The sequence below is a fragment of the Ailuropoda melanoleuca genome, chromosome 5 (genome assembly GCF_002007445.2).
Source record: "Ailuropoda melanoleuca isolate Jingjing chromosome 5, ASM200744v2, whole genome shotgun sequence".
Lineage (NCBI taxonomy): Eukaryota > Metazoa > Chordata > Mammalia > Carnivora > Ursidae > Ailuropoda > Ailuropoda melanoleuca.
Window position 1 is genome coordinate 84,844,978 of NC_048222.1, and position 23,036 is coordinate 84,868,013.

At 42.0% G+C, this 23,036-nt stretch overlaps 1 protein-coding gene across 3 annotated transcripts in view; it reads right to left on the reverse strand.

Moving 5' to 3' along the window:
- GALNT7 (polypeptide N-acetylgalactosaminyltransferase 7) overlaps positions 1-23,036 on the reverse strand; it is a 138,770-nt gene that overhangs the window by 57,201 nt on the left and 58,533 nt on the right. For all 3 annotated transcript variants that reach the window (XM_034661381.1, XM_002912668.4, XM_011221325.3), the window contains exon 2: positions 8,402-8,862. In XM_034661381.1, the coding sequence (XP_034517272.1) occupies positions 8,402-8,862 (461 nt within the window). The remainder of the gene's footprint in view (positions 1-8,401; positions 8,863-23,036) is intronic.

The window sequence follows — 23,036 nt, forward strand, 5'->3', positions numbered from 1 at the left end:
CAGCTTCCCCAGACAGCTTAATATAGTAGCAAGTGTAGTTAGTGCATCTAGAAGACACTACACCCCCCCAGCCCCCGCTTTCTTGAACTAAAGAAAAGTATTCCTCCAGACTGTCAGCTTTTCTCTTAATATCTTCATAAGTACACTGTTAGGGTCACTTTGTGAGAAACCTTGCCCTTGACCACTTCCAAACATTCACATGCAGGACGAGATGTAGGAACCCTCAGCACTTCTGCATGGAATTGATACCATTTCTCTTATTCACCAAACACACAAGAGCCGATATGCATTGAGGAAACACACATTGGAATAAACAGGCTGTATCTGACGGTCCTGGCTTCATCTACTCATCTGAGCTGCTATTTTACCAGAGCAGGTCGTGCCAACCCCCTAGGGAGACGTGTGTTCCGACACCCACATTGCACCGTGGCATGCCTGGGTCTATGTCTGGAGGTCTCCCCGGGGAGGAATTGATAACCTCGCAGCAGAGGACAGGGACTACGCATCTGAAATAATTGTTAGCTCCAAAACTGAGACGCTCTAGCAGAAGAGAGCATAAAAACCATCCCTTAACCTCCATGGCAGTGCTCCTCATGGGTGGGAAACTTATCCTAAAGGGGGTGGGGGAAGAGTCAAGACTTTCCTTTCCCTGAAATGGTCTACCTTTGGGGTGGGATGTTATGGGATATCTAGTGGTGCCTCTATAAATATTTCCCTAAGTAGCCAGCAGGGAACCTATTCTAAATTCCTGGTTGGGGGTGGAGGGCTTGAAAAAACAAAAATAAACCACCTGAGTTCATAATTTTTCCTCAGGCATACCTTATGCTTTTGTAATGCCAGTGATGGGGACCAGGGGCAGATAAGGGCAGGGGAAATGAAGCTAAGGCCCTTCTCAAAAGAGCAACTTGGAAAATGACTACTGAATGGGAAGGTCCTTACCAACCAAATGAGGTCTCGGCAGGAGAAGAATGTTTCCGCCAAGGGGAGTGAGCTATCCCAGAATACTATCAAGGAGAGGGCGCCACTCCAGATTTGCTGCCACTCTGCTCATGGTGGCTTAGAGGGAATTTCCTCTATATCCAGTTTTTGTAGGCTCACTTTATGAACGTGGTACCCTTCTCAACTGCTGTGGAAATTGGGCTAACCTCAGTTACCCCTGACCTCTGTAATAATTCCACTTTGGCTAAATATATTTCCTGTTGTCAGCCAGGACTTCAAACGAAAATCAGCTCGGCCACCACAATTGAGAAAACTCCAAAGTGCAAAGTGTGTGTGAGCATGTGTGTGATTTCCTATGTGTGTGTTTAGAAGAAAAGGAAAAAGGGAAACTGGGCATTAGAGCACAATTTATTTTGAAAGTTAATCTGGGAAACCTCTGAACTCACAAAAAGTGGCTTCTAGGAGTAAAAAATTTCAAGCCAGTTAGAAAGTAATACTTTGGGGATAAAAAAGAAGCAATATGTCCATCACGGGTCATCTGAAACCAATTTCAAATGTGCTTCCTACAGATTAGATTTAGGGTTGCCAAACTGTAGTTTGGAAAATGAGGCATATCTTGGGCCATCCTCGTGAGAGAAGAGGCTCACGTGCTAGTAACTGTGACCAGTGCAGTTTGGATGGGGTCCACCATGTATTCTGGTAATAGAAATTGGGATAAAGTGGTGAAATCCATATGCATGTACACGATTCACATATATACGTGTATATTGGGTTTATACATTATTCTAATAATTCGTTTTAGCCTCGGATGACCAGCTCAGTTTTAGTTAGCTCTAACTGAAACCTATGGGTCATATGTAGAAACTGAAATTTAAAAGGAACCCTATACTATATCTACTAAACGTTTTGAAAATAGCATCTGTTTTATAAATTATAGCACTATATTCTAAACAAAGATATCAAAGAAAGCCTTTAACATGAATAGAAAAGATTAAAAAAAGATCATGATCACAATTCACCTGAAATAAGAGTATAAACATGAATATTTTGATATCAGGTAAGAAGAGAATTGTCTGGTACATAAGGCATGAGTGTACATGGAAAATATCTCTAAAAAAACCCTTCAATTTCCCACAGACAAGCTTAAGAAAGTTATTAACAATTAATCATATTAACATTTGCATAGCTCTTAGAATTTCTGGAGCACTTTAACATCTATTATTTCACTTTGTAAATGCAACGAAGATAGCTTTCCACAAAATAAAAATGCAATTGGTGTGTAGGTAGGAGGAAAGGTTAAATATTAGAAGCAGATGAATTTGCTCAACAAGTCAAAATATTTAATTCATTTGTTTGAAACAAAATAGCCTGGATTATATACCTCTGATTGTCTGCCTCCTTGGGCAGAAAAAGGGCAAGAATAATTTCCATGTATTTGCATCAGCAGTTAGTTCACAGCAGGGGAAATAAAATCTGGAGCTTTATTTGAAGAAAATCTAACATATTCACAAACAGATCATTCCACCTTTCCCCACACGCAGGCTCCCCATGCTGCTGGGCTCCGCGTGAACTCGTCTAAAGCTGGCCAGAGAGGTGGTTTAGGTCACTGCGCCTGCTCCATCCCAACCGCCCTTTCCTGTTAACAGCTCCATTCTTTGTGTTACCGCCCTTCCAAGCACTGGATTTGTCTTGGATTCCTCCTTCCACTCCATCAAGCTGCCAAGGCCTACTGATTCTAACTCTTCTGTTCTCTTACACTGAGTCTCCTTTTTCTGGTCCCTGAACCTTCGCTGAAGCTCCTTCTCTTAAGCCACTAAACCCTCCAACGGGTCACCACCCCCTAATCCATTCTCGACATCTTTACCAGTCTGATAGTCCCCTAAGGTTCTCTGTGTAACCTTTGGAGGCTCTCTGCTGACCACCAACCAGCAGACTCTGTGTGTGGCCCTGTGGTCTTCCAAACATGACCCTACTTATCCTACCAGTTTCTCTACACATACTTCCTGATCCACTCGCTTTTTTCCTAGTCACTGCCTGCCTTCATGTCTTCTTAACCTATAACTCTTCCTGGGAAGACCCGACTCATCCTCCAGGCTTCAGCCCTGGTGTCCCCTCCCTCAATCTTGTTCGGACTCCTGTAACTTGATGTGCCCCTCCCCCCTCTGAACTACATCATTTTGCTCACCCCTTTCCTATGACTCTTATGTTGTGGATTTCTTTCCCTTTTCCCCAGGGGCAGATGGGGAGCCCCCTGAAGACAAGGACTGTATTTTGTCAACTGATGGGTTAGCACAGTGCATTGCTTATTGGAGATACTTGATATCTGTCGAACTGTGAAAAAAACTATGTGTTTTTTATAGGAAATTTGTGTGAAGGCAGGTGAAGTCATTCTTGGATCAAGTTTCTAAAAAAGAATTAGGCCTCCAGTTCACTCAAAATACAGTTACTCACTCTTTTAACAAGCAATCAACAGCCAGTAAATTACTCAGCCAGTACATGTAATTCAAAGCTGTAACATACATAAGTATGAGTCATGTTGGCAGCTGGGCAGTTCTCTCGTTTCTAAGGTAGAGAACATTCATCTGAAAAGACTACGGAACAGCCACAAGAACAAACAAGTTAACCACAGTGTCAGATGTCACAGCTGGACAAATAGCCCCAAAGATTGGTTTCCAGGCTTGGCAGGTGGCTCATTTTAATGTCTGAAGGAGGGGCATCTGGTGGCTCAGTCGGTTAAGTGTCTGTCTTTGGCTCATGTCATGATTCCGGGGTCCTGGGATGGAGCCCCATGGCAGCCTCCCTGCTCAGCAGTGAGTCTGCTTCTCCCTCTCCCTCTGCCTGCTGCTCTCCCTGCTTGTGCTCTCTCTCTCTCTCTCTCAATCTCTATCTCTCAAATAAATAAAATCTTTAAAAAAATAAATGAATAAATGTCTGATGGATGCAAGAGGACAGGGCTGATAAGGCCTATATTCCAGAGCTGCAGTCTCTCGTAGGCTCTGTGTAGCACATTCCCCACGCGGGACGAGCATGAGGGAGGCTGTAAGTGTGTGCGATACGGATGTATGCTATGCTTTCGATACGTTTCCAGAAAAAGGAGAAAAGTGCTAATACACATACTGGATAATATGTAAAATTTAGGGATGTTTTATTTGTTGCTGGCCTTTTTATTTTAGATTAAATTCTTAAGACTATCCACATTCTAATATATGAATAACTCTACTTAGAAATTATTTATTCTACATTGAATTTTCAGTGTTCAAAGAGGAATGAAGCTTCTCTCCCTCTCTCTCTCTCTCTCTCTTTTTTAATTATGAGAAAGAATCAAGTTTAAAAAATAATCTGGATTCAGGGCACCTGGGTGTCTTGGTCAGTTAAGTGACTGACTCTTGGTTTCGACTCAGGTCATGATCTCGGGGTTGTGGGATCGAGCCCCATGATGGGCTCTGCACTCAGCATGGAGTCTGCTGGAGATTCCCTCAGCCTCCCTCTCCCTCTGCTCAAGCGCTCACTCTCTAAAATAAATAAATAAAATCTTGGGGGAAAAAAATCTGGATTCAGTTTTATAAAGTTTCAGAAGGGGGGGGGGGGTGCGGTGGTGGAGGCACCTGGGTGGCGCAGTCAGTTAAGCATCCAACTCTTAATTTTGGCTCAGGTCATGGTCTTGGGGTAGTGAGATCGAACCCCGCCTGGGCCCCTAGCTGGGGGTGCAGGCTGCTTAAGATTCTCTCTCTCCCTCTGCCCCACCCTCCATGCACTCTCGAGCTTGCAAGCTTGCATGCGCTCTCTCTCTCTGGGGGTTATAATGCTTGAGTATTTTGAATCATAAAAGAAATAGTTTTCCCACTAGCTTAAAAGTTTGAAAAGGGGCTTAGGAGCACCTGCTAAGATAGTCTTGGGTCCTTTTGTTTGGCTGGGGACACCATACTTACAGGAATGACACACAGGAACATGCAATAACCTATTTCTAAGTACTTATGCAAGAGAAAAGAACACGGGAAGCGATCAGCCTATGTGTGGCATGGAAGAAGGAAGGAAGGGAGAGGAAAAAGAAGGGGAAAGAGGGATGCAATGAGGAAGGCAAGAAAGAAAGGACAGAAGAGAGAGAGAAAGGAAGGAAGGAAGTTATATAAGACCAAGGAGGACTCAGAGAGTTTGGGGGTTTGGGCAGCAATTGGTGTATCTAAAAAACTTACCACAGGAGAGGGAAGGTACCAGTAGAAGCGAGATGATGAAGATAAGGCAGTGTGTGACATTTACATTTTCCAAAAGGCAACAGAGGACCTCAAAGTTAAGTAATAACTGAAAACATTAAAATTTTGACAAGAAGGTATGTGACCTGAAGAAAGTGCCACAGTGATGATAATAATAATAATAATGATAATAATGATAATAATAATAATAATTCAAGAACACTTAAGTTTCTAACCAGCAGGCCTGTGACAAAAGACTTTTAGCCTATTACATCATTTAATTCTAATGGCAATCCTGGGAGATAGGTACTGTTAGACCCATTTTAAGGATTAGGTAACTGAGGGTTAGAGTGGGTAAGTAACTAGTCTAAGATCTCACATCTGGTAATGGAGTCAAGGCTGGAACCCTAGCAGATTTCATTCATTCATTCATTCATTCATTCATTCATTCATTCATTCATTCTCTCAACAGATATTTATCAACTGGGTGTCAGCTACTGGAAGTAGCTGGTGATAAACAACTAAATAAACCAATACCTATATAAATTTGATAAATTATAAAATAGATATGTACTATGAATGAAATGGCCAGAGAGCAGTGTTAAAAAATAAAGCAGGGCATTACCAAATTAGACAGCATGGATAGAGAGGTTCCACTAGACCTAAAGAATGGGAAGGAGCCAGCCCCAGGAAGGGAGAATGTGTTCACAGAGGAGGGAAGGGCACAGGCAAAGAGACCGGGAAAGGCCAGCCCAACTAGAGCGCTGTGCGCAAGGAGCACAGTAACAAGAGGAGGTCGAGGCAGAGAAGGGTCGCGACAGCTGTTCAGGAGTTTGGGTTCTACTCTAAGTGCACCGGGAGGGCAAGGAATCACAGAAAAGCTCGAGTTGAGTGGTTCAGATACCACACCGGCTTCTGTGCGGATAGGCAGGAGGCAGAAGTCGAAATGGAGAAGCCATGAAGGAGACTCTTGCGGGATTCCAAGGAGAAGATGGTGGCCTGGACTTGGGTGGTGGCAGTGGCGATGAAAGAACTCACCTCAGAAGTGATCTGAGACATATTTTGGTGGCAGAAGCTAGAGGCCTTGCAGACAGAATGGATGTGAGGGGTGAAGGAGAGAGAGACACAGAGGCGTGTACTTCTCTGTCTTGTAGGTCATTTGATTTTCTTAGCCTATTTCTTATGTTGAAAAGTCAGCCAGATTTATATTGGTGTTTTTATGGTCTATCTTTTATAAATAGCTCAAATGCTAAAAATCTCCATTTTTACACTAAGCTCACCCGCTGACTGTAACATGGCACGGAGGCATATCTCCCAGGGAAAGACCTACCTTGAGGTGACATGTGGTGGAAAGATAGGGCTTTCGCACCAAACCACCTTGGGCTGAACCACCACTTTGCCATTTTGCTGGGCAAATACACAGAAGTCAGAGCTCCAAGCTTCAGACTTTACCTACACAGCTAAAAACTCTCAGTTTGATTGTAAGAATTAAGTAATTAAGTAATTCTTACTTAATTCCTGGCATGTAGTAGAAAGTCAATATATGTTATTCTCCCCTTCCCTTCTCAGTGGTGAGAATGCCATTGATAGGTTGTCAAAGAACGTTCTGTCACAGAGATAAACAGTATGCGTAAGTGCTATATTTTAGATAAATGGGACACACTCCAGATAAGGAACTGCAGAGCCTCACACGGGTCCTAAAGGCTATTTGCATGGCAGTTCTAGCTCCGTAATAACCACCCTTAGCCCCTGACTGGAAGGGTACAGGACACCCAGTTAAATTCAAGTTTCAGACAAACAACAATTTTCTAAAGTGTAAGTATGTCCCATACACTGCTTGCGATATGTATACTAAATGTTTTTCATTATTCATCTGAAATTCAAATCTAACCAAGTGTCCTCTATTTTTATTTGCTAATAAAATTATCTGGCAACCTTATGAGCAGGCAAGCCTCTACTTTGATTTGGAATCAACTGCTCCAGGATTCCTCCTTCGTAGTCCCTTGAGATGCTCTAACTCCTCTCACCATCATGGTTCTGTACTTCTGTTCCCTCTACTCTCTTGGCATATTTCATTCACCCCCTCTCATTCTTAATTAATATCTGAAGGTCCAAAGTCTTGGAATTTAAGAAACAAAACAGATGAACATATGAGATGGGGAAAAGAAAAAAGAGAGAGGGAGGCAAACCATAAGAGACTTTTAACTACAGAGAACAAACTGAGGGGTGATGGAGGGACGTAGGTGGGAGACGGACTAGAAGGGTGATGGGCGTAAGAAGGGCACTTGTAATGAGCACTGGGTGTTGAATGTAAGTGATGAATCCCTGAATTCTACTCCTGAAACCAATATTGTACTGTACTAGAATTTAAACAAAAATATGAAAAGAAAAAAACGTCTATTGAGTAGCACTTTACTAGATATAGAATCTTTCTTAGTGGTCATATGCTGCTGTGGGGTCTGAGTGTGTGTGCGTAAAGGCGTTAACATTTTAGGACAAAGACTACATTAACCACTAACAATACATCATCAGAATACATTCTGAGAGTTTTCTAGTAGCACAGAATTAAATTTGCACCCATGTTAATGGAGGCTATTTAGATCCCTATAGGAGTAGAACTGGTTATTAAATAAACTGAAAGAGAAAAGCTTTGAGTTCATTCAATAACCACTGTCTACCAAAAGAGTTGGAAATCCTTTATTTTAAATCAAACTATATGAAAATAATTTGAAAGTTTAGGCCATGGTTTTATCTGCTCGGGTGCTTCTTTTGCATGGACCCAGAGAGCTCTGATTTCCAGGTGTAGTACTGAGAAAAAAGATTAAGGAAACATCAATATCGAGGTAATTACAGGAGACATCTAAAGCAGTGTTACTATTTGTTATTACTCCACAACAAGACAAGGGGCTTGATCCAGAATGAAAATCAACGCATTGTCAACTTGTACTAAACAAAGTATTTACTGGTTGGTTTACACTCTGGTACAAGTTCACCTTCTCATTGTGGATTGGTAACAAAAAATTCACAGCTGGTGACAGTCCAGGGACCACATCTGAGTAGCACTGATGTCAAACCCCCAGGATTTTGTATGTCATACCTTCAATCTAATGGCATAAATGAAGCGATCTCCTCCTCCTGGCCATTTTGCAGACCGAAGAGCCTTTTATTTCCTTGAAATAAAGGCAAAAATATTTTCTCCATTCTAGCAATCTAGCTAAATACCTATCGAAACAATAGTTGCCCCAATTTTAGAAAGAAGAGGATGTGCTTACTCTTCTTGTCGCAAGTCATTGACGCTGCGGTCCAGTGAGATCATGTCACTTGCCACCATGTTAAATCCAAACTCTTTAATGCTGGCTTGAATTGCATGTTTGAATTCTGGTCCCAAAACCAATGGCTTGGCGTTCTCTCCAGGGCCACCAACCACTCCGTGAGGCTCAGGTTCTTTGGGTTCAAAGTTACCGAGGACCCCTGGACGTAGCACAGGATCTCGGTAGCTGAATGTCTGAGGCTTAAATGTGAGATACTGCCTCTGCATTATGTCTTTCTGGTTATCTCCTCCAGCATGGCGCTCTTGTTCATTTTTCGCCTTGTTTTTTCTTCTAATAGACTCTAAGTCCACTTCTACTCCTTCAACATGGGGCCATGGTACCACAGGTTTGAACCTGTCATCCCCAGGAGCTAATCCATTGCCTCCTCGGTTAGGCATGGGGTTATTGACATCTCTCTCTTCCTATACAAAAGGGAGGGGGATATACAATGAGTACATGAAAGCAAACCACAGAAGAGTTTATGATACAAATTTTCATGTTTAATAAAAGGCTGAGGCAACAATAAAAAGATTTAAAATGTTAAACAGAAGCAGGCTATTAATCAGGACTTTCCGTTAAGAGATATCTTCTGGGCAGGGGAAGGACATCCCAAGAAATAGGCTATTTCCTTGCCTTACCATTCCAAAATAAACGAATGGATACATTTTTTTTTAACCTCTCCCCTTCTAAAACTAACTATCAAAGACCTCTTAATAAAGCACATTGTTATGGGTTAATGCAATGGGGTTCTAGGAGCTTTGACAAAAACAGACATTTAATAGGTCACGTACAGTATGTGGTTTTCCCAGACGTCCGGTGTATGATAAATATAACTACCTGTCAGTAATACCGCCATATGGTGGCAGTGGTACTGGATGGCACCCGTCACGAGGCTGGCTTTGTGCCTCTAACGGCAGAGGAGAAGGCGGGGATAGGCACTCAATAGTCGGTTATTTTCTACTCAGTGAGAGTGTAGCTGAATTCAGAACTATTTTTTTTAAAAAAACAAAAACAATATGGTAAAGACCAACTAAGTCAGTTTAGGCTTTTAAACCCAATACCTAGTCTGCCCCATTCCAGAGGTAGCCCAAGGAAAACCAGATTTGGTGCATACGGATATTCTGTAAGGGCTGTCTCCGTGTCTGTGTGGACCCTCCCCCACCACCCGTGCAGATCTTCCGGTCAGAAATCCTGAGTGCTTTTGCTGCTGAGGTATCCAATGTGAAGCTTTTGCTAAATCAGTACCATTCTTCGCACAGGGCAGCGTTTTTCAATATTAGCCTCACCTCAGTGACTTTAAAAAATACTGATGTCTGTGTCCCACCCCCAGACTTTGTGATTTAATTGGTCTGGGCATTCCCATTTTTAAAAGCTCCCCAAGTGATTTTAATATGCATCCAAGCTTGAGAACCTCCAGCTCAGAGGAAGAGCTGCTAGCTATAATTAGCCAAGAGGATTATCGAGTATGCACAGCCGGGGAAGAGGCAAGGTGAACTTAAAACTGCAAAACAGCAACCGGGTCTGTGCCTTCACTCCACACTGAGATTATCGGAGTCCTCCCTAGATTCATAGCAGAATTAGGACCATCTGACCAAAATGTGTCTACAGTGGTAGAGTTATCTTGAAAAGTTACAAACTTGACCTTAAAGAGTACAGAAGTAAAGGGTTAGGAGTGACATTGAGATGTAGGTTGCTATTTGCTGGGAGCATATTGAGAAACAAAGATTTTTTAGAGGGCCAATTAAGTAATTAATTTTTATTATTTTTTAATTTATCTTTTTTATTATTATTAACATATAATGTATTATTTGTTTCAGGGGTACAGGTCTGTGATTCAACGGTCTTAACAACACACAGCGCTCACCACAACACACGCCCTCCCCAGTGTCCATCACCCAGCCAGTTAATTTAAATGTGAATTTAGCTGAAGTTTTGGTAAGGGCTAGCTAAGGATCGATTTGGGGGAGTTCAAAAAGGAATTTTAAAAATTTATTTGTTTAGGTAATATAAGCATATGATAGAAAATTCCAAGGACCCTAAAGGACATCTAATGTAAAGCACATTTTCCTGCCTTCTGTCCTATAGAGGCAATCACAGCCAGCACTTTGGGAATCTTTCTCGAGGTGTTATATGCACGTATAAACACACATGTGTGTAGGTAACAAAACAATTGTTTTTAACATCATAGATTTTAATTGATTCCTTATTTAAAAAGGAAACCTGTATGATGATAAAGTGGTTCGAAGGTGAATCCAAAGAACAAATATCTAAACATCAAGAATACCGCAAAGGGTTTGTAAATAGATGCAAAACTGGTAACATTGGTCAATATCCACAAGGCAATAACCAATTGCACTCCACTGTACACAATTTCCATTTCAATGGATGAGAATCTTTTGCATTACCATCAGTATTCTGTCGTTTCTAGCACTGTAAAATAGCTCAAAGATAAGGAAAGGGCAAGGTAACCCCGAAGCAGAGTCAGAGAGTATACCTAATAATCTTTCTGGTCCATTTCAAAGTTTTTCCTCCTATAACACAAAACTAAATATAAAATGCAACACTCAGCCTGATTATATAAATGTGATACCTTTCTTCAGGCGTGCGTTATAAGATAGATAAAGCTTCTGGATCAGCCTTCTATCATCACACACCTCAGTGGCAAGGACTTAGCTGCAGCCTAACCGGTGAGCCCTACTGACTCTCCGACGTAGCTCCCGGCTCTTTCCAAAAGTGTTGTGGCACTGTTGTAAGCAAATTAAAATAGAAAAATCATTCTAAAACTCTACGATACTGGACCCAAGCTACTGATGTTGAACCAAGTATAACACATAAAGAAGACAGTCTCCCCCACTTCAATTTTTCACAGCAAGATCCAGTAAGTCTAACTGGGGAGGTAAAAAATGAGGGGAAGGAAATGTCAAATACAGAAAAGCAGACTGAACAGGTCATCAGATGTCAACATCCGTTGCCACAGCAACCACTCTACATTGCCTAATATTCCATAAAGGGCACAGTGTATACTGGAAGAGTATGGAACACGGCGTATGTGAAATCGCAGTACGTGGAAGACCCACATTGTGAAATACACGCTATGGATTAGGCTGGCCTATGCTAATGCAAAACTTGCAAATTTAAATATTTCTCAAATTCGCCCACCTGGACAAGGGAATATTTAATGGATTTAAACTTCATGCTTATCTTCCTCCAAATTAGATCTTTTCTTTGGCTATGGGTTCTTTGATCCTCCTCTGCTTTTGTTCTTCATAGTTCTCTTAGACGCCTACCGTTCACTCCAGCTTCGTTCTGGGTTATCCAAGTGCCATGACCAGCTTCACACTGACAATTCCTACATCCCTCTCCTCAGCCCACATCACACTTCTCATCTCGAATCCTTACAGTTGGCTGCTTCCCAAATTTCTACTTATATCAATCTTATTATATCTACTTGTATCAATCGACCTTCTATCTACTTATACGTCAATCTAGTCCCATGCTAGATTTCTATTTACATCAATCTAGTACCTAAACTTAAGATACCCCAAACTGAACATCTATTTACCTCACTTCACAAACCTCTTTCGATTACAGTTTTTCCCTACTTTGGGGACAGGAACCACCATCCGTTCAACCGATCAAATCCAACACCTGCATTTCATCCTCAACTTCTTGCTCTCTTTGATCTTCCCAACTGATGTCCAACCAATCCCTGATACCCATCAATTCTATTGTCTTTACAGCTCCTGAATTTGGCCGCTTCCATCACTGCCACCACCTTAGTTCAGACCACCCTCACCCCTTAGCAGGATTACTACAACAGTGATAATAGTGATGGCTGCAAATACTATGTTCTAAGTGCTTCATATATATCGATTATTTATTTTGCCAAGAGTTAGGTTCTGTGATTACCACCCCCATTTTACTGCTAGAAAATCTGACAGAGAAGTTATTTAACATCAGAATCAGTACATGGTAGGGGCGCCTGGGTGGCTCAGTCATTAAGTGTCTGCTTTTGGCTCAGGTCATGATCCCAGGTGCATAGGGCTCCCCGCTCAGTGGGAAGCCTGCTTCTCCCTCCCCCACTCCCCTTGCTTGTGTTCCCTCTCTCGCTGAGTCTCTGTCAAATAAACAAAATCTTAAAAAAAAAAAAAGAAAATCAGTACATGGTAGGGCCAAAATCTGCATCTCTGCAGTCTGGCTCAAGAGTCCAGACTCTTAACCACTATGCCTGAGCGCTTCTCATTCTAATGCATGCACTTAACTTGTTCTTCATTGTTTTTTCTACATAGCAACCATAGTGACTTTTCTAAAATTCAAATAGGGACATGTTACTTTCCCTGCTTACAACACTCCACCACTGGTCCACTTCCCTCAAGAGAGTTTATACTCTTTAACAAGGTTAATAAAGCTTTTCGGGCTCCAGCCTGCACTTTAATTTCTTCACCATACCCACTGGAAGAGGGGTTGGTTAGCTTTTTCTGTAAAGGGTCAAGAGTAAATATTTTAGGTCTTGCAGACCAAAAGTCTCTGTTGCAATCATTCAAGTCTGCCATCATAGTGCAAAAGCAGCCACCAATAATATGTAAATGAGTGGGTATGGTTGTGTTCCAATAAAAGTCTTTACAAAGACAGGCAATAGGATGCATCTGTAACCACCACCCCTCCCAACCCCTGCACTAGACTGTAAGTTCCGTGAAAAAGTAGGCACCATGTCCATGGTATGCACCACTGCATTCCCCATGTCTAACCTGGCACATAATTCTTCAATAAATATTTACTGAATAAATGAATGCATCCTAAAATTTCTGCTTTGGTTATGAGAGAAGAAAAGGAAAAGAGAGAATGGAGAATATGGAATGGGGTAGAGGGGCTTGGGTCAGATAGCATATCTGGCAATACTTTACAAAATCAGCAAGAGATCAGGACATAACTTCATATTCTCTGCACAGTACTGTACTCTCGTGGCTTACGCTGTAATAGTCACCAGAAAATGCTATAATAGTCACCAGAAAAATTGAATTTGCTCACTTCTCAAAGCCTGTATGTCATTAAATCTGAAAGCAAAACCAAATATGAGAATTGTCTAACCCCAAGTCAATTAAAAATAATCATGTCAAATCTTAATGTTATATGATTCAAAGAATGGTTACAAAGCAGTGTAACACTCAATTCCCCTGCGAAGGAAAACTACGTACTCCTCCTGAGAGTGAACGAGAGTCAGTAGGCGCCTTTGTGACTCACTGGTACCATAATACCTTCATAACCACCAGCTGATTTACTCTACAGTTAAAAATCAATGAATCACTGTTGACTAGAAATGGAAAAGACAATCAGTAGATAATTGCTTAAAATCATTATGTTCATAAAGGTGGAAACATACTGAAAAGTGTACTCACTTATCATCAGATGGAAATATGGGATTATCAGAAATCAAGGTAGACTATTCACTTTCCATCTTACAAAGCTCCCCTGTCACCCCCTGATTCTACTTCTGTGTGATATTTTCCCAAGATGATCATGCCTTGGTAGAAATGATAGGAACACAAAGGGATTTAGAAAAATAGTCTTTAGATATAGGCTCGCCTCGATTTAAAATTATAGGTGAACCTAGAAAACTTAAGCTCTTAATGATGAGCTCCCGAAGTCACATGATTTCTGCAGAAATTACAATTTAGTTTTAGAAAGTGGCCACTGCTAACAATATTCGCACTATTTGGTTATCGTGCTACATGAGTCACAGAACTTAAAAACAGGAGTCAAACTTAATTTTATGATCTAAAAACCCTCTCAATAAGAAACACCTTTAAAAAAAAGATTTTATTTATTTTTAGAGGGGAGAGAGTGAGTGAGTGAGTACAGGGGGAGGCAGAGGAAGAGGAGAGAGAGAATCCCAAGCAGACTGTCAGCTGAGCATGGAGCCCTATGGGGGCTCAATCCCATGACCGAGGTCATGACCTGAGCCAAAATCAAGAGTCCAAGGCTTAACCAACTGAGCCACCCAGGCGCCCAAGAAACACCTTAAATTAGAAGAATGACACGAGCATCTTTTTTCTAGCTCCACTTTCTTCTGCTCCTAGGTGAGTGAGCAACTAGAACAAAGAGATCAGGGAGGGAGATAGTTAAAACAAGGAGGTGCCGGAAGAAACTGGGTGTACTTATAGGCTGGGCCTCCCCAGACTCTCATCCCTCTGTGGCAGAAGGTGGGTAGGAAAGTGGGTGCTCCACCCTCAGTACCCTTGTTTCTCTCTGATTAGCTAGAGCCAGATTCTTAGCTAACCCATCTCTGCTGACATTTTGTGCTGAGTGAAGACCATTCACTCCTGCCCCTTTCAGAGGACTGAAAGGGACCCCTGCATTGCGGGGTCAGTGGCCTCTGTTGGTCATGAGAGGAGGGGCAGGGGTCAAATGGTTTGCCTGTGTTTAACTATAGCAGAAAATGGAAAAACCCAAGATTAAACAGAGACCTTATCAGTCCTTGAATATCTAAGATGGTCTCCCTTAAGCAAAGAGACCTGTCCCAAGTATGTGTAAAGACTGATGAACTAGGAAGACATTGAAGACCCATGGCAAGGCCTCTGTTAGCAACTAGGACAGAACTGAAAATGAAGCAGGGAGTGGCTTATCAGTATTACATTCCAATAGAAGAACTGTCTCCTGGAAGAAATAGATTCCCGTAGCAGGCATTTAAATTCTTCTTCTCCCTCCTCACCCCCGGCCAGGTTATAAACCAAAAGGTCACAGAATGGAGAAAACAGCATGGTTGACATCACAATAACTGCCCCACCAAGAGAAATCCAGGTCAGCACTTCTAGCACTAGAAATTAGACTTTGGGAGGGTAGCCACTAGTCACAGGAAGCCAGACTGACCCAGACTTCCTCTAGGAACTGCAACATTGAGACTGGACTGTGGAGAGCTGCCTATTACATAAGAGCTAATGATCAGTCCTTTTATTTTCTCTTGAAACTTATGAGACGCTATGGCAGCCATAGTTACAAATGGGTAGGTTAATGCTGTAGTATTAACCACCCACTGGAAAGATTTTACCAGGTTCATATGGGGGCATTCTGAGTCAATTAAATGCCACCTCTCCTTAACCAAATAAGCAAAATACGGTATATAACACAGATCTACCCTGTACTATTGTGAATCCTACTGAAATTAATAGATGTCTTCCTAAAAAGTAAGCTATATCACATTTTGAACATTTAATCATCTTAATAAAAGAGAGATTTCCATTATAAAAGAGTCTCCCAATAAATCCCATAGTTGTGCAACTGGTCGGTTTTTGCAGACTTGGATCTTCATGCATATCATATGGTATTCTTAAGAGAAGTATCCATCTGCACTGACACAATTTTCTGAAGATCTCTGCACATCTTGAATAATCATGGTCAACTATAGAATATCTAGATATGGCAAATTTTAAGTCTTGGGCTCTTTTCAAAATTCAAAACAAAATTTAGTTCAACCAAAGTAAATGACTGAATTGGTTAGTTATAAAATTTATTTTTTCTTCAAGATTTTATTATTTATTTAAGAGAGAGAGAGAGCATAAGCAGGGCGGAGGGGCAGAGGGAGAGGGAGAAGCAGCCTCCCCGCGGACCAGGGAGCCCAACACGGGGCTTGATCCCAGGAACCCCAAATTGTGAAACGAGCCAAAAGCAGACACTTAATCTACTGAGCCACCCAGGCGCCCTATAATATTTACTTTTTAAAAACCATGTCAACGCACTGCATTTTTAAAGGTATCAGACTAAACTACAAATTCCTCAGTGATAAACATTTTCAATTTTCAATACCTAAGTTAAAACCATAATTGAAAACAGGGAGATTTCACGCAAAACCCTTCTCTGTATTAATACCATTATCTCTAATGTTCTATTTTGTAAATGTGAAATTACCACTAAGCACCAGTAGCTCAAGCCAGCAGTTCTAAACTCGGCAACTGGCTCTGGGTATATTCCCCCGCAGACCACGAGTATTTCTAACGCTGCTCTTCCTCACTTGCCTTTGTATCTGTGTACATGCTTCTCCCCAGTCAGACTGGGGTCTCTTCGACAACAGTGTGTCTGTGTGTCCTTCCACATGGGGGGGGTAGACGGCAGGTACTCAGCACATGTTTCTTCACAGACTAAGTGGAGAACACCTAGCTGTGGGTCATCTCTTATTACGTTGCTAGAATATAAACTGACTTTGGAGCCACTGTCTTATGCCACTGCTTGGCTTGATTTAAGCAAGCATTTTCAGAATCCAAATGAAATAACTAAAAACATTATTTTCTCTACTAACAACATTGCTTTCCCTACAAATCTAAAATTCGAATAATCCTTTTTTTAGTTTCTTCTCTTCTTCAGATTTGGATAAATCATGTCTGCAAGTGAAATTTGTTACTTCATGGAAAATGAGTACTTTATTTAAACACGAGAAAGTAAATCTGCTGGTGTTCATCTCAGTCCTCTAAGCCAATTTATCTTGCAAATGGTTTCCTGCTAAATTTGGGGCTTGTTTTAAAACAGTAATAAGATAAAGATTCTAAATCAGGTCAGAAAAGTATCAGATAATACTCAAGGGGGAATAAATTAAAAGAAGAAAAAGCAACTAAAGGACCAAAATGTAGGTTAATGTCTCCAATAGGAAAATAACAAACTGGTTATCCTTTTACAAAAAAACTTTTATTTGTAAGACTGTTTAATGGCCCAGATCAAAGTTAATATCACAGACAACTAACCAAGTCTATGAAACATGAAATTTAAACATATTTATGCAATCCGAATAATTTTTATTTTCCAGAGACCTTATGAAAAATGCATGCCTTAGCTCATGAACTGAGTCATAGATACACTTCACAGACTTAAAAAATATTTCTTATTATGAATATTTAATATTAAATCTTTAACTGATTTGAACTGAATTTTAAGAATCAAACATGAATACCAAGCAATGGCCAATAAATCATTTTGTAATATGTTTCAAAAAGTGAAGAAGCTACATTTGTCAAAGTTTATGCCATCATTTCGGTGGTAAGAGCACCAACGTCACGACAAGGCTATAAATATAAGGCACACCGATGCCATTTAAAAGCTCCAACTCCCATGGGTACTAAAAGGCGGACTGTAATACCTCTTAGAAATCATAAAAGGATATAGTGGGTAGATTTTTAACTCTCTGGGAGCTAAGCAATTACTGAGTTTTAAAAAGAAAGCTCCTAAGAGGCATTTTCATTCTAAAAATAGCATATAATAAGTTATGCAAAATATTTTAATAAAATTGTCGGTATTTTACAATAACTATTCTACCACATTATTCCTACAAAATGACCTGTCTACAAATAAGTTATTCAAGAGGAGAAAAAAATGAAAGCAAAGCAAGGAGAGAAGGATTATAAAATAAAATCTGTGAAGATTTTTTAACACATGAATAATTTATGTATGCATACATATGATATATGCACATGGAGAGAGGAAATACACATTTAAAAACCAAATAGCTTAGGAGGATAAGAAATAAGAAATTAACGCAGCTGAATGGACCTTTCAAAAGAACAATTATGGCATTTCATCAGGTGGAGAAAGGAGGAACTACTTAAAAGCTGAATTGATTGAAAATGAGGTCCCATCTGCTCCTCTTCAGCCCACTCACATGATGTTCTGGAACCTTCTTTTGGTTTATGCCAATCAATTCTACTTTTTTACCTAGAGGAGCTAAGAATCTCTTCACTCTCTTTCCTAGATCGTCTTTAAAGTATTTCAAAAGAGCAATCCCGACACCAATCCTTGGGGAATCACACTGTTAACACTTTTTCTTAAACCCAGGACAAGTGTTTATTTAGCCCTATCCATTGATTCTCATTTCCAGTACAACAATGCACTTCATAGTCGAATACCTGCCAAAGCCAGACAGTTTAATTCCTAATTCTCCTTCACATCTGGCAATCCTAGTGAAAGCATGAAATGATTTCCAAATCTTCCCGAAAACTTTATTGGAAATTATGTCACCAACACAACCATTAATAATTCTTATGACGCTAAGGAAAACAGTTCAAGTGAGAGAAGAATGAGGTCAAATGTGGTATTTGTGTTGGGAGAGAATGTTTGTAATACCCTTTTGAAAGCTGAAAAAGCAATGTCCTATTATCTCTCTAGGGGAGAAATTCTAGAATGAATACAGCACTCCCACATGAAGTGTTACTACTTTCTGCAGCTGGAAATGCATAAAACAGCCTTTCCTCCAGTGTTTCCTTGCTTTTGCCCTGAAGCTTGGCTTTCATAACAGCTCATGAAAAAGGACCGCAATGTGCGGCTTCAGAACACATCCATTTTGACTGGTGTAAGAATCTCCTCTTGTAAATCTTAAGAAAAAAAAAATCACCTCAAGAAGGAAAGTGTCTCAAAGTTTTCTGGGTGGAGCTATCATCTTAAAAGTGTGGGACAACATTTTACTACCAGATCGGGACTAGAAACCCACTTTAGGAGGGTGTGTCAAGGAAACACCACTGTGCGAGACAGAAAGAACATATTCAGGGTAGATCAAGGTTATTTATGTAAATAAATGTTTGGACATTTTACTTTTCGACTATCAACAGGTTCGAGTTCAAGAGGGAAGGCTTATCCAGGAATACTCTAGTTTTTCATAATCGTTCTTTGGCACTCAGATTAGTATTTATACGTATCATTAAAGGTAAAAGAACTGTCCTTGCAGTTTTCCAAATATTACAGTAGGTCTACCTCCCACGAGGCACTGCGCGCCCTCCCACGAAAGGACATGCAGACTGCGGGAAGGGATGTCTGAACGGGCTGGAAGTGACTGAGTCCTTGCTTTCAGGCAGCAGACACTCCCGAGCACAGAGACGGTGAATGGCTGGTCGGTAAAGGAGGTGGGGGTAGAAAGTGGAGTTTGGCAGCTGAGGCAAAGTCACAGAAGCATAAAAGAACAAATGGTTTGCTGTAACGAGTGCAGGGGACATATGGGGAGGTGGCAGGAGATGAGACTTGAGATGCTGGCAGTGCCTCGGAGTGCTTCTTAAGAAATGCCAGGAAGTTCAGACTTTATGGGAGCCATGAGAGGCGAGCGTGCCAGATCAGAGCTGGATTTTGGAATGAGTACGCTGATGGAGCCAATGAATGGGAAGAGGTGCCAAGATGTTTGCAGTGGGATAAGAGAAAAAAATTTTAGAAAATATAGGAAAAAGCAATACAGGGGAGAATTTCAAGAAGTGGACAACAGGGCTAAAAACTGCAGGCAAGTTGTTAAATTAATGAGAATTCCAAGGTCCGAAGGGACAGGCAAAGGGAGGTATTTTGGTCCCGGTTCCACAGCATGACTCACTCACCAGCTCTGTGCTCTACAATGCTGGCAGAGGCCCCAGGAGTGTGTCTAGAGGGGCCTCGGGACTCCTCCCAATTATCTCCTACCCAGCTGCAGATGGAAGGATCCTATTTTCTATCATCTAGAAAGCTAGAGGCATTTCTGTGATCCTCTTGTTCTGCCCTAGACGTTCCTTTGAAATTGTCTACTTGATGGATCAGAAGTACGTGTTGAGCACCTACGCCATGCCGGGCTTCAGGGACACGATGAGTAAACATGTCCCTGCTCTCGTGGAGCTCTCTGTCCAGCGAGGGAGACACATAATCAAGCAGTCATACAAACGTGGTGCTCTCCCCTTTTGGGGAGAGTCGATCTAATCTAAGAGGCTAAGAAAGGATTCCTTGAGAATGAAGGACTGCTGAGCAGAGGTCTGAAGGATGAGGAGAAGTCAAGTCAGTAAAAAGAGGAAAGAAGGAAGCCTGGGTGGCTCAGTCGGGTTTAGTCCAACTCTTGGTTTTGGCTCAGGGCAGGATCTCATGGGCCATGGGACTGAGCCCTGTGTCAGGCTGTGCGGTCAGAGGGAAGTCTATGAAGATTCTTTCCCTCCGCCCCTTCCCCCACTCACACACTCTCGCTCTCTCTCTCTCTCTCTCTCAAATAAATAAATCTTTTTTTAAAAGCGCGCACAAGAGAGAGCAAGAAAGAGAGCATGTGTGTGTGGCCAAGCACAGGGGAGGCGCAGAGGGAGAGGGAGAAGCAGACTGCCCGCTGAGCAAGGAGGCCACTGTGGGGCTGGAGCCCACTGTGGGGCTCGATCCCAGGACTCTGGGATCATGACCTGAGCCAAAGGCAGAGGCTTTACTGATTGAGCCACCCAGGCGTCCCCAAAATAAATAAATCTTAAAAAGAGGAAAGAGTATTCAGAGAGAACATGTGCGGAGTCTCTACGGCAGGAAGTTCTATGGTAAGCAGGAAGAACTAAATGTGGCTGGAGCTGGGGAAGCCTGGTGCCAGATGAGGCAGAAGGGAAGTAGTGGCCAGACCAAGCGGGGCTCTGCTATCATGGTAATGACTTTGGTTATAATAGGGGAGCCTGAGCAGCCAGGTCACAGTTTTAATGCTTCTACCAGAGACAGGAGCATTCTGAAAAGAGCCCACTGGCTGAGGAGTAAGAGATGGGAAAGAGGCCAGAGTGGATGAGGGTTAATTAGGAAATGGAGACATTTAATGATGGACTGGATATGGGGAGTGTCAGGGATGGCTCTAAGGTGCGACTGGATGCTATTCACCGAGAGGGGGAGCACTGAAAAAGCCTAAAGTTTAAGATGATGAGGCCCCTCTTGGATATGCGGACTTTGAAGTTCTTCTGGAACATTCAGGAGAAGATGGAAACAGAATTTGTATCTCAGTGACTGGACTAGAGAAGATAAGAATCTTTGTACAGATCCTAAATGCTATTTATGAGTTGACCATAAAGTGAGAAGAGGAGGACCCACTGACCACACCTTGAGGAATCCAACCCTTAAAAGACTGGTGGAGGAGGGTGGGACTACCAAGGAGACAGAGGACTAGCCCAGTATGTAGGAAGAAAACCAAAACCAAGACAGTACGTGTGGGACAGCAGGAACAGTCAACAGTGCTAACTGCTGGTTAAAAGCCACAAGAGAGGAGGACTGGATTTAGTGAGAGCCATTCCAGTGCTATGATGGGGTCAAGCACCTAGGGCCAGTGGCGTTGAGGTGTGGAGTTGGAAGGTATGGAAATGGTGCAAGCAAAAGCAGGCTACACTTGTGAAAACTCTGCTCGTAAAGAGAACAGAAATGGAGAGGGAACTGGAGGACATGAGGTGGGGTGAGGGGCTCTGGTTTGTTTTGTTTTAATGGAAAAGTCCTGAGCAGCTTGAAAAGAAAGGCAAGGGTAAAATATTCAAATACATGTGAGAGGAGGAATCATCAAAAGCGAGGCGTTCCTGAGAATGGGGATGGGTGGGAGCCCAAGCAGAGGCGGGGTGAGCAAGGCCAGGAGGAAGGCAGCCCCTCTGCCCCAACGGGAAGGATGCAATTGGTGCAGACATGGGTACTCTGCTCTTCCTTGGGATCCAGACCCTCACTACTGCTGTCTGGATTACTCCAACAGTAATTTAACCTAGTCTACTCCCTGCAATCAGACTGACCTCTGTTAAATGATGCTTTCACAGTGTATGTCAGAGATTTCTTTAAAAAAAAAAAAATTAGGGGCGCCTGGGTGGCACAGCGGTTAAGCGTTTGCCTTCGGCTCAGGGCGTGATCCCGGCGTTATGGGATCGAGCCCCACATCAGGCTCCTCTGCTGTGAGCCTGCTTCTTCCTCTCCCACTCCCCCTGCTTGTGTTCCCTCTCTCGCTGGCTGTCTCTATCTCTGTCAAATAAATAAATAAAATCTTTAAAAAAAAAATTGTAAGTCTTCCCATCTTTTTCTAACGTGTCAGGTTCAAAATCCTTTGCCTGGCCTTCTGTCATCCCTGGTTGCTCACTCAAGCTGTCCCCATACTCTAGTCAGCTGGACCCCTTCAGGAGATCATAAAAACACATTGTCAGCCCGGCCTCTAGTTTGGCTCCTGCTAGCAAGCTTTAGCCTCCAGCACTGCCCTGTTGCCCGCCTCTTTCTTTCTAGGTTCAGTTCCAATTCCTTTGATAAGATTCAGCCCCGCCATCTGTTCTAGTTCCAGTGATATTTTGCCTCGCATGAATTTCTACTCAATACTTATATAATTCTCTATTCCATGTGCTCGTTTTCCCCCCCAGACAAAAAGCTCTGAGGAGTCTTAGTCTTTTACTCCTCCTGTGCAGTCGGAGTTTGAAGTATGTATCTTCTTTTCTTCTCAATTCTGACATTTCTATTTTCCTTATTCTTACCCCTGTATGTGAACTCACACCTATTCAACAGGAAACGTGATGTCCCCTGAGCTCCATGTTTCTGGGGGGGGGGTGCCTTATGTTGTTTAGATGGATGTTGGGGGAACGGCAATGACATTTTATTTAAAAAATAAGATAGCCGGACACACATTCTCCAGGGCTCACAACAATCCTATGATAGGTCCTATGACTTTATTTTCACATTTTATAGTTGAGGAAGTCAAAGATGAGAGAGACTAAATAACATGTCCAATGTCACATAATACAGAAGGGACTGGCCTAGCACTTGAAGCCTGGTCTGCATAACCTTGACTCCTCAGCATTTAGCCACAATGCTAAGCCACTCGACTTACAACTGCTTGACGATGACTTCTACTTTCTAGAAACTTACAAAAAAT